General features: G+C 62.5%; 4 protein-coding genes across 4 annotated transcripts in view; 2 read left to right on the plus strand and 2 right to left on the minus strand.

Annotated features, from left to right (window-relative positions):
• The window catches only part of ARHGAP35 (Rho GTPase activating protein 35), a 28,055-nt gene extending 23,992 nt beyond the window's left edge, over window positions 1-4,063 (plus strand). The window contains 1 exon segment of the mRNA XM_072848892.1: window positions 1-4,063. Within this exon segment, the coding sequence (XP_072704993.1) occupies window positions 1-850 (850 nt within the window). The 3' untranslated portion in view covers window positions 851-4,063.
• Window positions 1-14,995, plus strand: part of CAPNS1 (calpain small subunit 1) — a 91,630-nt gene that overhangs the window by 26,288 nt on the left and 50,347 nt on the right.
• TMEM160 (transmembrane protein 160) lies at window positions 8,539-11,505 on the minus strand. Its single transcript, XM_072848734.1, has 4 exons — window positions 11,442-11,505; window positions 10,704-11,126; window positions 10,523-10,615; window positions 8,539-9,494 (listed from the first exon to the last, which is right to left on the minus strand). The coding sequence occupies exons 1-4, from the start codon at window positions 11,503-11,505 to the stop codon at window positions 9,277-9,279; spliced, it is 798 nt and encodes a 265-aa protein (XP_072704835.1). The 3' UTR covers window positions 8,539-9,276.
• Window positions 9,462-14,847, minus strand: TBCB (tubulin folding cofactor B). Its single transcript, XM_072848864.1, has 9 exons — window positions 14,663-14,847; window positions 13,790-13,933; window positions 13,419-13,515; window positions 12,461-12,652; window positions 12,298-12,370; window positions 11,442-12,200; window positions 11,220-11,342; window positions 10,523-10,615; window positions 9,462-9,494 (listed from the first exon to the last, which is right to left on the minus strand). Exons 1-6 carry the CDS (start codon window positions 14,801-14,803, stop codon window positions 12,083-12,085), a joined length of 765 nt encoding a protein of 254 aa, XP_072704965.1. The 5' UTR covers window positions 14,804-14,847; the 3' UTR covers window positions 9,462-9,494; window positions 10,523-10,615; window positions 11,220-11,342; window positions 11,442-12,082.

The raw sequence follows: 14,995 nt of genomic DNA on the forward strand, positions 1-14,995 counted from the left end.
CCCGGTTCGCCATCCACCGCCCCCCCCGGTGCCCCCTTCCTCCCCGCCACGCCGGGCACGGCTCAACCTTCGCCTCCCCGGACCCCTCCGCCGTCGCTGCAGTCGCCCGTCCAGCCGCTCCTCCCGGCCCAGCTCCACGCGGAGCAGCACACGCTGTGAGCTGGTGCCGCAAAACAAAACAAAACAAAACAAAACGACAAAAACCAACCGGAAAAAAAACCCACAAGAATCTTGGTCTGGTCTGGGGCGCCCGGCGGAGACGGGGAAGCGAGCGCCGGGCTTGGGCTCGCCCTCTCCCGCCCCGGCGCAGACTTGGGCGCGGCGGGAGCGTGCCGGGGCGGTCGGACTCGGGGCCCCAGGAGGATTTTTCCCCACCTTTCGGTTTGGGCGGGGGGTTGAGGAGCGGATCCGGCGCCCGCGGGACGGTGGGGCTGAGCCGGCGGACCCCTGTGCTGGGGCGCTCAGCAGATCGGACGCTTCTCCGGTTGCCCCTGGACTTTTCGGCTCGGCCCCGGCGCTGCCAAACCCCCTCGCAACCCACGGGACGCAGCTGGCGGCTCGCCCGGTACCGTCTGAAGCTCATCCGGCGTGGCCCGCGGCTCATCCGGCACGGCCCCAGCTCGCCCAGCATGGTCCGGCACGGCCCTGGGCTCGTCCGACATGCCGCGGTGGAGCCCGAGGCTCATCCGGTGCGGTCCGGCACAGCCCCAGGCTTGTTCGGCGCAGCCCACGGTTCACCCAACGTGGTCCAGCATGGCCTGAGGCTCATCCAACGTGGTCCAGCTTAGCCCAAGGCTCATCTGATGTGGTCCAGCTTAGCCCAAGGCTCATCCGGCATGGTCCAGCTTAGCCCAAGGCTCCTTCGCTGTGGTCCAGCATGGCCCGAGGCTCATCCAACGTGGTCCAGCGTAGCCCAGGGCTCATCTGGTGTGGCCCAAAGCTCATCTGACATGGTCCAGCATGGCCCACATCTCATCCAACATGGTCCCGCTTAGCCCAAGGCTCATCCAGCATGGCCCAGCATGGCCCAAAGCTCATCCAACATGGTCCAGCTTAGGCCAACGTTCATCCAGCGTGGTCCAGCATAGCCCAAGGCTCATCTGATGTTGCCCAAAGCTCACCCGACATGGTCCAGCATGGCCCGAGGCTCATCCATCATGGTCCAGCTTAGCCCAAGGCTCATCTGATGTGGCCCAGTGGCCCAAAGCTCATCCTGTGTGGTCCAGCATGGCCCGAGGCTCATCCAACATGGTCCAGCTTAGTCCAAGGCTCATCTGATGTTGCCCAAAGCTCACCCGACATGGTCCAGCATGGCCCGAGGCTCATCCAACATGGTCCAGCATAGCCCAAGGCTCATCTGATGTGGCCCAGTGGCCCAAAGCTCATCCTGTGTGGTCCAGCATGGCCCGAGGCTCATCCAACATGGTCCAGCTTAGCCCAAGGCTCATCTGATGTGGCCCAGTGGCCCAAAACTCATCCTACGTGGTCCAGCATGGCCCGAGGCTCATCCAACATGGTCCAGCTTAGCCCAAGGCTCATCTGATGTTGCCCAAAGCTCACCCGACATGGTCCAGCATGGCCCGAGGCTCATCCAACATGGTCCAGCATAGCCCAAGGCTCATCTGATGTGGCCCAGTGGCCCAAAGCTCATCCTGTGTGGTCCAGCATGGCCCGAGGCTCATCCAACATGGTCCAGCTTAGCCCAAGGCTCATCTGATGTGGCCCAGTGGCCCAAAACTCATCCTACGTGGTCCAGCATGGCCCGAGGCTCATCCAACATGGTCCAGCTTAGCCCAAGGCTCATCTGATGTTGCCCAGAGCTCACCCGACGTGGTCCAGCGTGGCCCGAGGCTCATCCACCATGGTCCAGCTCAGCCCAAGGCTCATCTGATGTTGCCCAAAGCTCACCCGACATGGTCCAGCATGGCCCGAGGCTCATCCACCGTGGTCCAGCTTAGCCCAAGGCTCATCTGATGTGGCCCAGTGGCCCAAAACTCATCCTGTGTGGTCCAGCGTGGCCCGAGGCTCATCCAACATGGTCCAGCTTAGCCCAAGGCTCATCTGATGTTGCCCAGAGCTCACCCGACGTGGTCCAGCGTGGCCCGAGGCTCATCCACCGTGGTCCAGCTCAGCCCAAGGCCTCTCCAGCGCAGCCCGAGGTTCACCTGACGTGGTCCAGCGCGGCCCGAGGCTCGTCCGACGCCTCCCGGGCCTCGCCCAACGCATCCCGAGACTTCATCCGAGATGACCCCAGGCTCATCCAACGCCGCCCGGCGCATCCCGGGAGCCGTCCGACGAATCCCAGGACCTCTCTGGGGGCCCCCCCCTTTCCACCCACCCCCCAAAAAGCCTTCGCGGGTGCTCGGCGGTGCCTTCTGGCCGGGACCCTCCCCCACCATTTCCGCCCCTCCCCAGGGATTTTGGCATTAAGCACTTACTGGAGGGGGGGGGGTGGGGGTGGGGGGGGGTTGGGCCCACTGCCCCCCTTCCCCTCCCCCACACCCCGTTTTTGGCTGGATTTGGGGTTTTTCTACGGAAAAGCCGGTGCTGATTTTGGGGTTGGGCCCGACGGGTTTGGCTTTGGGGAAGAAAAGCCGGAATTTGGCTGCGACGAAGACACCTGGGGATGGGGGGTTGGGTGCCTTGGGGGATGGGGGTGCCCCCGGGGGACGGGGGGCTCGGACGCCGGGATCCCCCAGGAAAAGGGGGGCTCAGACCCCCCTCCTCCCAGTACCGGGGTGGTTTTAAACTGGATTTTCACGGTACCACTGGGAGAGCAACGGGGAAGGCTCCCGCCGCCCCTCCTGGGTCTCTTCGCACTTTAAGACGCCCCAAATTTCCCCCCCCTCCGGTGACAAAAACAGCCTAAATCCCCCAAAAACACCCACTCCCCCCTCCCCCCCCGGGGGGCTCCTCCGGCCCACGGAAACCCTCAAAAAGGGCTTTTTTCCCCCCAATTTCTCCAGTCTCGTGCTTTAAAACAAAAGTGTTGGTGTAAATAGCGGCCGCCGGCTTCGTTTTTGGGTTTTTTTTTAATTTTTATTTTTATTTTTCATCAAACTGGCCCCAGAAAACCCCGAAAAGAAGAAAAACCCCAGAAAAGTAAAACAAAAAAAGAAAAAAAAAAACAATTCTCGCCCGGAGGGGTTTTGCCGTTAAAAAACGGGGTTTTGGTGCCTTTCGGCACGGCCGGAGGGGCTTTGGGGGGGGTTTGGTTTTTTTTTTTTGGGTGTTGGCGAAGGGCTGGGGGAAAAAAAGGCAAAATCGGGCAAAACTCAACCCGGGAGCTGGACGTGGCGCTGCTTCTCCCCCCAAAAATGGGGCAAAACACTACGTTTTAACCATTTTCCCCCTTCCCCGCCGCCGCATCTTCTTCCTCCTCCTCCTCCTCACCCGCTGTGGTTTTGGGACAGAACTCCCGATTTTGGGGATTTTTTTTTTTTCCACCCCCGTCGTATTTAGGTTTTTCTCCCCCCCCCCCCCCCCCGCCCCTTTTTATTTTTTTTGGGTAACACTGCGACACGATAGGAACGTCGTATCGGAAAATAGTCGTGTTTTTCAAGCAGGACGTAAATTATTGTTGAAATAATGAAAAAAACTATGCTTTTTTCCCCGCCCCTGTATATTAAAACAAAATACACCCCCCCAAAAAAAAAAAACCCCACCCCAAGCCCCGTCTTTAATCGATTCCTCCGCAAAACGAAACAAAAATAGGGAATTTTGGGGGGGTTTTGGCGGGCGAAGGGGTCGGCCGTTGTATTTTTAGGGTCTAACAAACCTTCCCCCCCCTGTCCCCCGTAGTTCTCGGTGATAGACGTCGCCTTTTCTGCTTCTTTTAAGGACGTTTTTAACAATTTGTGGTATTTTCCAGGGCCGATGCGATTTAGTGCATGAAAAAAAAACAAAACAAAAAAAAAACAAAAAAAAAAAATGAAGTTTTAAGGCTCGGAGGGTCCGGCCGGGCCCTTTTCCTGCTGGGTGGAAGAGAGGAAAGAAAAAAAAAAAGCAAGGAAAAAACAAAAAAAGAAGGAAGAGAAGGACAAAAAAAAAAAAAAAAAAAGAATTTGAGTTGTGGCGTCGCTGCGGAGCTTCTTGGGGAAGGGGGGGCGTCGGGCAGGGCAAACTGGGAACCAGTTGCAAACTGGGGGCTGGAAGGGGGGAAACCAGTTGCAGACCAGTAGCAAACTGGGCTTCACGGACTGGGAACGGGCAGCAAACTGGGAACTGGGCACTGCAGACTGGGAACCAGTTGCAAACTGGGCTTCACGGACTGGGAACGGGCAGCGAACTGGGAACTGGGCGCTGCAGACTGGGAACCAGTTGCAAACTGGGGGCTGGAAGGGGGGAAACCAGTTGCAGACCAGTTGCAAACTGGGCTTCACGGACTGGGAACGGGCAGCAAACTGGGAACTGGGCACTGCAGACTGGGAACCAGTTGCAAACTGGGGGCTGGAAGGGGGGAAACCAGGTGCAGACCAGTTGCAAACTGGGCTTCACGGACTGGGAACGGGCAGCAAACTGGGAACTGGGCGCTGCAGACTGGGAACCAGTTGCAAACTGGGCTTCACGGACTGGGAACGGGCAGCAAACTGGGAACTGGGCACTGCAGACTGGGAACCAGTTGCAAACTGGGCTTCACGGACTGGGAACGGGCAGCAAACTGGGAACTGGGCACTGCAGACTGGGAACCAGTTGCAAACTGGGCTTCACGGACTGGGAACGGCAGCAAACTGGAAACTGGGCACTGCAGACTGGGAACCAGTAGCAAACTGGGCATCACAGACTGGGAACGGGCAGCAAACTGGGAACTGGGCACTGCAGACTGGGAACCAGTTGCAAACTGGGGGCTGGAAGGGGGGAAACCAGGTGCAGACCAGTTGCAAACTGGGCTTCACGGACTGGGAACGGGCAGCAAACTGGGAACTGGGCGCTGCAGACTGGGAACCAGTTGCAAACTGGGCTTCACGGACTGGGAACGGGCAGCGAACTGGGAACTGGGCGCTGCAGACTGGGAACCAGTTGCAAACTGGGGGCTGGAAGGGGGGAAACCAGGTGCAGACCAGTTGCAAACTGGGCTTCACGGACTGGGAACGGGCAGCAAACTGGGAACTGGGCGCTGCAGACTGGGAACCAGTTGCAAACTGGGCTTCACGGACTGGGAACGGGCAGCAAACTGGGAACTGGGCACTGCAGACTGGGAACCAGTTGCAAACTGGGCTTCACGGACTGGGAACGGGCAGCAAACTGGGAACCAGTTGCAGACCAGTAGCAAACTGGGCATCACAGACTGGGAACAGGCAGCAAACTGGGAACTGGGCACTGCAGACTGGGAACCAGTTGCAAACTGGGCTTCATGGACTGGGAACGGGCAGCGAACTGGGAACTGGGCACTGCAGACTGGGAACCAGTTGCAAACTGGGGGCTGGGAAGGGGGGAAACCAGTTGCAGACCAGTTGCAAACTGGGCTTCACGGACTGGGAACAGGCAGCAAACTGGGAACTGGGCGCTGCAGACTGGGAACCAGTTGCAAACTGGGCTTCATGGACTGGGAACAGGCAGCGAACTGGGAACTGGGCACTGCAGACTGGGAACCAGTTGCAAACTGGGCTTCACGGACTGGGAACGGGCAGCAAACTGGGAACCAGTTGCAAACGGGGCTGGGAATGGGGGAAACCAGTTGCAGACCAGTTGCAAACTGAGCTTTGCGGACTGGGAATGGGCAGCAAACTGGGAACCAGTTGCAGACCAGTAGCAAACTGGGCTTCACGGACTGGGAACAGGCAGTGAACTGGGAACTGGGCGCTGCAGACTGGGAACCAGTTGCAAACTGGGGGCTGGGAAGGGGGGAAACCAGTTGCAGACCAGTTGCAAACTGGGCTTCACGGACTGGGAACAGGCAGCAAACTGGGAACTGGGCGCTGCAGACTGGGAACCAGTTGCAAACTGGGCTTCACGGACTGGGAACAGGCAGCAAACTGGGAACTGGGCGCTGCAGACTGGGAACCAGTTGCAAACTGGGCTTCACGGACTGGGAACGGGCAGCAAACTGGGAACTGGGCACTGCAGACTGGGAACCAGTTGCAAACTGGGCTTCACGGACTGGGAACGGGCAGCAAACTGGGAACTGGGCACTGCAGACTGGGAACCAGTTGCAAACTGGGCTTCACGGACTGGGAACGGGCAGCAAACTGGGAACTGGGCACTGCAGACTGGGAACCAGTTGCAAACTGGGGGCTGGGAAGGGGGGAAACCAGTTGCAGACCAGTTGCAAACTGGGCTTTGTGGACTGGGAACGGGCAGCAAACTGGGAACCAGTTGCAGACCAGTAGCAAACTGGGCTTCACGGACTGGGAACGGGCAGCAAACTGGGAACCAGGTGCAGACCAGTAGCAAACTGGGCTTTGCGGACTGGGAACGGGCAGCAAACTGGGAACCAGTTGCAGACCAGTAGCAAACTGGGCATCACAGACTGGGAACAGGCAGCAAACTGGGAACTGGGCACTGCAGACTGGGAACCAGTTGCAAACTGGGCTTCACGGACTGGGAACGGGCAGCAAACTGGGAACCAGTTGCAAACTGGGGGCTGGGAATGGGGGAAACCAGTTGCAGACCAGTTGCAAACTGGGCTTTGCGGACTGGGAATGGGCAGCAAACTGGGAACCAGTTGCAGACCAGTAGCAAACTGGGCTTCACGGACTGGGAACAGGCAGGAAACTGGGAACTGGGCGCTGCAGACTGGGAACCAGTTGCAAACTGGGGGCTGGGAAGGGGGGAAACCAGTTGCAGACCAGTTGCAAACTGGGCTTCGCGGACTGGGAACGGGCAGCAAACTGGGAACCAGTTGCAGACCAGTAGCAAACTGGGCTTCACGGACTGGGAACGGGCAGCAAACTGGGAACCAGTTGCAAACTGGGGTTTGCAGCCTGGGGAGACCCTGCAAACTGGGAAACGGCGGCAGCCCGGCCTCCGCAGCCTGGGCACACTCATTTTCAGGTGAATCAGCGGGAATTTGGGCAAATCGGCTGCAGACTGGAGGGGTTTTTCCTCTTTCCGGGCTCCCTGCGAACGATTTGGGGACAAATTGGGCTTTTTTCCACCTTTTTTATTTCCCATCGCGTCTCCTCCGCCCCGTTTCCCCGCGCCGCCGGCGGGAGCTGCGTAAAAATGGGGCCGAAAACGCCCGTTTCCGGCACGGTGCCCCGATAAATGTTAATTTTTAAATAAAAACCCCGGAGCGGAGCCACGCGGAGGAGAGTTTTACTCAAAAAAACCAAAAAAAAAACCCCCAAAACCACCCCGTTTTTTCGCAGCGGGAACGAGGGCGCAAAGGCGGGGGGTGCAGCCGACGCCCCGGGAGGCGCTGACCCCCCCCCCGGCGAGTGAATAAATACAAAGCAGCCAAAAGTGGGGGTTTTTGCAGAAAAACGGCGTCTGGGGAGGGGGGCGTGAGCAATCCCGACCCTCGGGGGGGCTTTAATTGGATTTTAATCTGCCCTCCCCCCCCCCGGGGGGGGTTAATCCTTGGGGAGGGGGGGTTTAATCCTTTGGGGGGGTTAATCCTTTGGGGGGTTAATCCTTTGGGGGGGTAATTTGGGGGGGATTTAATCCTTTGGGGGAGTTAATCTTTTGGGAGGGTTTTAATCCTTGGGGGGTAATCCTTTGGGGGCAGGTTTAATCCTTTGGGAGGATTTAATCCTTTGGGGGGTTAATCCTTTGGGGAGGGGATTAATCCTTTGGGGGGGTTAATCCTTTGGGGGGGGGGGTTAATCCTTTGGGAGGATTTAATCCTTTGGGAGGGGTTAATCCTTTGGGGGGGTTAATCCTTTGGGGAGGGGTTAATCCTTTGGGAGGGGATTTAATCCTTTGGGAGGGGTTAATCCTCTGGGGGGGTTAATCCTTTGGGGGGTTTAATCCTTTGGGGGGATTAATCCTATGGGGAGGGGTTTAATCCTTTGGGGGGGTTAATCTTTTGGGAGGGTTTTAATCCTTTGGGGGGTTAATCCTTTGGGAGGGGATTTAATCCTTTGGGAGGATTAATCCTTTGGGAGGGGGTTTAATCCTTTGTGGGGGGTTAATCCTTTGGGGGCGGGTTTAATCTTTTGGGGGTTTAATCCTTTGGGGGTTAATCCTTTGGGGGGGGGGTTAATCCTTGTAGAGAATTTTAATTCTCCCAGAGAGAAGTTTAATCTTCCCCGGGGTGGGGGTGGGGAATTAATCCTCCTAGGGGGTTAATCCCGGGGGAGGCTTTTAATCCTCCGGGGGGATTTAATCGTCCTGGAGGGAGTTTAAACCTCCCAGGGGCTTTTAATTCTCCTGGGGGGTTTAATCCTCCCAAGGTGGTTTTAATCTTTCGGGGGGTTTAATCCAGCCAGAGGGCTTTTGATCTTTCAGGGGGGCCGGTTTAATCCTGCCAGGAGGCTTTTAATCCTCCTGGGGGGATTTAATCCTCCGGGGAGGGATTTAATCCTCCCAGGGTGGTTTTAATCCTCCCAAGGTAGTTTTAATCCTTCAGGGCGGGGGCTTAATCCTCCTGGGGGGTTAATCCTTCTGGGGGGTTTAATCCTGCCAGAGGGCTTTTAATCTTTCGGGGGCGGTTTAATCCTGCCAGGGAGCTTTTGATTCTTCTGGGGGGGATTTAATCCTCCAGGGAGGGGGCTTAATCCTCCCAAGGTGGTTTTAATCCTCCCAGGGAGGGTTTAATCCTCTTGGGGGGGATTTAATCCTCCCAGGGGCTTTTAATCCTCCTGGGGGATTTAATCCTCCTGGGGGGAGGTTTAAACCTCCCAGGATGGTTTTAATCCTTCGGGGGCAGGTGTTAATCCTCCCAGGGAGTGGTTTAATCCTCCTGGGGGGGGGGATTTAATGCTCCTGGGGGGGATTTAATCCTCCCAGGGAGGGGTTTAATTCTTCTGGGGGGGGATTTAATCCTCCCAGGAGCTGTTTAATCCTCCTGGGGGGGGATTTAATCCTCCCAGGGGGCTTTTAATCCTCCTGGGGAGAGATTTAATCCTCCCAGAAGCTGTTTAATTCTTCTGGGGGGGGATTTAATCCTCCCAGGAGCTGTTTAATTCTCCTGGGGGGGATTTAATCGTCCTGGGGGGTTTAATCCTCCTGGGGAGGGATTTAATCTTCCGGGGGGGTTTAATCCTCCCCAGGCTGGGTTTAACCCCCTGCGTTAATTTTTACCCCCCAAGGCGGTTTCCAATCCCCCAGGGGGTATTTTCCCACCCCACCACTGAGGGGGAGCGGGGTGGGGGCGTCCCCCCCCACCCCCCGTCACTTTTCGGGGGGTTCCTCGGGGACGATCTCCACCTCCAAGCGCCCGACGTAGAGGGAGAGGGCGCAGAGCCAGAGCAGGGCCAGGAGCGCGGCGGCGGCGGCGTTGGCGGCGGCGGTGGGCGCCGGCAGCATCATGGGGCGGCGCAGCAGAACCAGGTTCACCAGGTACGAACCCACCCCGTAGGAGACGCACAGGCCCCCCAGGATGAAAAAACCTTAAAAAAAAAAAACCAAAACAACAAAAAAAAGAAAGAAACACCAAAAAAAGAGGGGTTTACGGGGGGGAGGTGGAGGGGTGCCTCCCCCCCGAGCGATTGGTTTTTGGTTGTCGTACTGAGAAATGGGTAAAATGCGGCAAAATGGGGCAAAATGAGGGACGCAAAGGGACGGGGACCCTAAAATGGAGGAAATAGCCCCAAAATCTGCCCGGAATGGGGAGGGGGGCAGGGGAAGGCCGGGATTTGGGGGATTTTGGTTGGTTTTGGGGTGCGGGGCAGGTGATGGGGCTGGGGGGCCTGGAGGGGGTGATGGGGATGGGGGGGGCTGGGGGGGGCAGCCTGGGGGTGGGGGTGTCCGTAGGGGTGGGTGTCCGTGGGGGTGTCCCCAGGGTGGGTGACCTGGGGCATGAGTGTCCCTGGGGGTGTCCGTGGGGGGTGGGGGTGTCCCTGGGGGGTGTGTGTCTGTGGGGGTGTCCCCAGGGTGGGTGGGGGTGTCCCTGGGGGTGGGGGTGTCCCCAGGGTGGGTGTCCTGGGGTGGGGGTGTCCCTGGGGGCGGTGGTGTCCATAGGGGTGGGTGGGGGTGTCCCTTGGGGGGGGTGTCCCCAGGGTGGGTGTCCTGGGGCATGGGTGTCCCTGGGGGTGGGTGGGGGTGTCCCTGGGGGTCTGGGGGTGTCCCCAGGGTGGGTGTCCTGGGTGTGGGGGTGTCCATAGGGGTGGGGGTGGGGGTGTCTGTGGGGGTGTCCCTGGGGGGTGTCCTGGGGCATGGGTGTCCCTGGGGGTGTCTGGGGGAGTGGGGGTGTCCCCAGGGTGGGTGTCCCTCGGGCGTGGGTGTTCCTAGGGGTGGGTGGGTGTGTCCCTGGGGGTGTCCCCAGGGTGGGGGGTGTCCCCGGGGTGGGGTGTCCTGGGGCGTGGGTGTCCCTGGGGGTGTCCCTAGGGGTTGGGGTGTCCCGGGGGTGTGGGGGGGTGTCCCCAGGGTGGGTGTGTCCCGGGGGGGTGTCCCGGGGGTGCCCCGCCCCTGTCCCCACCGTAGGCGGCGTCACGGCCGGTGTCACTCTGCACGTAGGAGATGACGCCGACGCCGGTGGCCAGGAGCCCGTTACGGAACCAGGACAGGAGACCTGGGGAGGGAGGGGGGTCAGCGTGGGGGAGGATGCGCGCCCCCGGCCCCGCCCCGGCCGCAGCCCCGCCCCCGGCCCCGCCCCTCACCGCTCTCCAGCGCTTTCCGCAGCAGCCACGCGTCCGCCCGTTCCAGGGCGGAGGCGGCGGGCGGCGGCGGCGCGGCCCGGCCCAGGCTGTACCGAGGGCCCCGCGCCCGCCCCGCCGCCGCCCGCAGCCCCCGCCGCGCCGCCGCCGCCCGCCCCGCGCCGCCCCACCAGCCCATGGCGGCCCCGCCGCGTCCCGCCCCCTCCGTCTTCGCGGCGCCGCCGGCGAGCGCCCGTTGGCCGCCGCTGCCGCCGCTCACCGCCGGCGGCCGCGCCCATTGGGCCAGCAGCGCGTCCGTCGCCGCCTCCCCCGCGGGGGATGGCGCGCGGCCATAGGCCGGCGCGTCGCGTCCCGCCCTCTCCGGAGCGGAAGAAGCGTTCCCATTGGCTACGCGCTGGGCATGACGGGAAGAACCGGGCGGTCCCGCTAGCCCGGGCCCGGAAACGCCCCGATTCACCCCAAAACTTTCACCCCTCCCACCCTCCGCCGCACAAAAATGGCCAAAACACCGTTTTTCACCTTAAAACGCCACTTTATGAGGCGGGGTCTCCCACCGGTGCCTCCCCCCCGGCCCCGGGAGGGGGATACATGGCGGGGGGACCCCCGGGCCGGGGGTGCGGGGGGGCAGCGCTGGCAGCGGCTCTGGGAGAGGGAGGAAACGGCGCTGCGTTAGTGGGAGTCGGTACCGTGGGGGGGGGGAATGTTGTTGTGTTATTGTAGGGTCGCCCCGGCCCCACTCACCCGCCCGGCCGCTGCTTCCGGCACCGCCTCCTGGCCCCGCCTCCTCCTCAGCGCGCCCACCCATTGGCTGCGGAGCACACACACACAGCACGCCACGCCCCATTCCAGCGGAGACAGGGGGCGTGGCCGGCGCGGGGAGCCCCGCCCCCTGGCTTGCAGTAGCACACAATACACCACGCCCCCCTCCAGCGGGGAGAGGGGGCGTGGCCGGCGTGGAAAGCCCCGCCCTCTGCGTGCAGCACACGCCACGCCCACTCCAGCGGGGAGAGGGGGCGGCGCTAGCGAGGGAAGCCCCGCCCCCTGGATGCAGTACGCGCCACGCCCCCTCCAGCAGAGAGGGGGCGTGGCCGCGACGGGAGCCCCGCCCCCCGCAGGAGGGCAGCGCCCAGCAGGGACCAGGCAGGGGGGAGGGGGAATCGGGGGTCCCGGGGAGGATTTTGGGGCATTTTGGGGTGAAAACAGCACTGGGGACACTGCGAGGAAGGGAGGGGAAAAAGCCAGGGTGGGGGACACCCCAAAACAAGGGAAAAAACCCAGAGATTTGAGGGTGTTCTCCCCCTGTGCCCCCGTGGCCCCCCCCTCTGCCCTGTGCCCCAGTGTGACCCTCCCCGCCGTGTCCCCGTCCCCCCCCCGGTGTCCCCTCACAGCTCGTCCTCGAGGCCATCGTCCTCCTCGGGGAAGTCCCCGGGGGTGACGCTCTGGGGCTTGACGAAGGCGCCGTACTTGGGCTGGCACTCGAAATACCGGCGGCCGCCCACGCTGGGAGGGGGGGAGGAAGAGAGTTTGCGGGGGGACACCCCAAAAACACACCCCCCCCCAAAGAGGGGACACTTAGGGGACATTTTGGGGACCCTACCTGCCATCATGCTTGCCCAGCGGCTCGTCGTAGCGGACGCCCACCCAGTATCCCGGCTTGAAGTCAGTTTGGCCTGCGGGGAGGCGGGGGGGTGGGTCAGTGCTCGGGGCGGGGGGCTTGGGGACAACGCGGGGCAGGTTGGGGACAGCTTGGGGACACGTACCCACATACATGATGGTGGCCCGCTTGCAGGGCTGTCCCGGCACCCGGACCTGGCAGCGGGCGCCCAGGGGGAGGGCGGCCGCCAGCGCCGCCTCCTGCGCCTGGCGCTGCTGCTGCTCGGCCGCCTGGCGCCGCGTCCCCTCCGTGTCATAGCGTCCCCAGTTCCGCTGTCGCAGGAAGGACCGGAGGGACTCTGCGGGGACACGGGGACACACGTGGCACCACAGGGAGGGGACACGGCAGAGCTGCCGGCAGCCCCCTGTCGCGTGGCAGAGGTCCCCGATGGAGGTTGGTGACGCAGCGGGGACGGGGACGTCTCCTCGGGGCGGGGGTGACATGGCAGGGATGGTGGCAGTGTCACCATGGGGGACAAGGGGTGGTCAGCTCAACCAGGGGGGTGACACAGTGGTGACAGGGAGTGTCACTGCAGGGGACAGCAGACGGTCACTTCAGCCAGGGTGGTGGGGGACACAGTGGGGACGGGGAGAGTGTCACCACAGGGGACAGAAGATTGTCACCTCAACTAAGGTGAGAGTGACACAGTGGGGACAGGGACAGTGTCACCACAGGGGACAGAGAACTGTCACCTCAACTGGAGGGACAGCGACACGGTGGGGACAGGGTGACTGTCATTCACCATGGGGGACAGGAGATGGTCACCTCAACTGGGGGACAGGGGAAGTGCCACCCCCACTGCGTGGGGAGTGACACAGTGGGGACAGGGAGAATGCCACCATGGGGGACAGAGGATTGTCACCTCAACCAGGGTAGCGGTGACACAGTGGGGACAGGGAGAGTGCCACCACAGGGGACGGGACGGTGACATCTATGACGCAGCAGGCATGGAACGAGTGCCACCACGGGGGACACGGGGTGGGGACATCCCCTCGGGGACGGGGAGCTGACACCGCGGGGACACGCAGACAGAGGGGACATCCCCGCGGGGACGCCGGCGTCACCTGGCCGCTTCTCATAGTCGCTCTCAGCCATCTCGTACTTCTCCACCTGCGAGACGTCCTCGTACTCCCCGATGCGCGCCCCGCTCCGGTCGATCACCTGCGGCACCCCGTTACTGAGGGGGGGGGCCGGGGGGGCCCCCCCAGGGAGTTATCACAGGGTCTCCCCCGAAGGGGGCCCCATTTTGGGGTGAAAAAAGGGGGAAAGGGGTGTGCTAGCACCGGCGGGGATACAGGACCTGGTTTGGGGTGAGAAACGGGGTGCAGAGGCACCAACGGGGTTTTGGGGTGAGAAGGAAAGAAACGGGGCGGTTTCAAGGTGCAATTTTGGGGTGAGAAGCGGGGAAAAGCGGGGCGGGGAAGATGGGACCCACGTGCACGCGGCAACCGTCGGCCACGGGGTAGGAGCCCAGCAGGGCCTCGTCGCAGTCCAGGCGCCCCAGCAGCTCCTCCTCGGCGCTGTAGAGCTCCAGGTCCATGCAGGAGGCCGGGCTGCCCACCACCAGCTCCAGTTTGCACTGGGGAGGGGGGGGAACAGGGAGAGAGAGGGGAGGGGGCTGGTCGGTGGCAGGATCTGGCCCCGGGCGGGTCCTGGCCCAGGGGATCCCGGTGGGGGGGCTGAGCCGGCACCGGTAGTGGGGTGCTCCCCGGCCCCTGTCCTCACCCCTCCCAGCCCCAGGCAGGGGAGAGGGGATCCTGGCCCGGGGTGGGGACAGCGAGGGGGGGATATGGCCCTGGTTGGGGTCGAGTCCCCGTGAGGAGGAGGAGGAGGGGGGTCCCGGGCCTCGGTGAGGTGGGGGGGGGGTGTCCCGGTAAGGAGGAGGGGGAGGAAGAGGGAGGAAGGGGGGAGAAAGGGGGGAGGGCAAGGCCCCAGTGAGGAGGAGGAGGAGGAGGGGAGGGGAGGATGGGGGGGCCCAGACCCCGGTGAGGAGAAGGAAGAACGGGGGTTCCGGTAGGGCCCAGACCCCGGTGAGGAGGAGAGGGAGGAAGGGGAGGGCCCAGGCCCCGGTGGGGCGGTTCCCGGTGGGGCGGTTCCCGGTGGGGCCCGAGCCTCAGTGAGGGAGGGCTGGGGGGGGCGCTCCCAGGCTCTAGTGAGGAGGAGAAGGAGACTCGGTGGGGCCTGGTTCCCCGTGAGGAGGAGGGAGCGGGCCCGGTCCCCATGAGGGGAAGGAGGAAGAGCGGGGGGGGGGGGGGGGTCCCAGCTGAGGCAGGGCCTGTGAGGGAGAGGAGGGCCCCGGTACCGGTACCTTGAACTCGGCGATGGTGAGGCCGGTGCTGTAGCGCTTGTGGGCGCGGAAGGCGTTGAGACTGCTGCTCACCGCCAGCGACACGGAGCCCGTCCCGAGGACCGGCACCGGCCCGGCCCCGGGCTCCGCCGCCGCCTTCATGGTGCAGCCCCGCTGCCGCCGCCGCCGCCGCTTCTGGAACCTTCGGCCCGCCCCACGCTTTCGCCCCGCCCCCGCCACCCAGCCAATCGGCGCCGAGGGACCGCCCCGCGCGCCACTGACCAGCCAATGGTCGAGGGAACTGCCCTGCCCGCCCGCCGTCGAACCGCCAATAGCGACGCGCTCTGGAGGCGG

This window comes from Ciconia boyciana, chromosome 33 (assembly GCF_034638445.1).
Source record: "Ciconia boyciana chromosome 33, ASM3463844v1, whole genome shotgun sequence".
NCBI lineage: Eukaryota > Metazoa > Chordata > Aves > Ciconiiformes > Ciconiidae > Ciconia > Ciconia boyciana.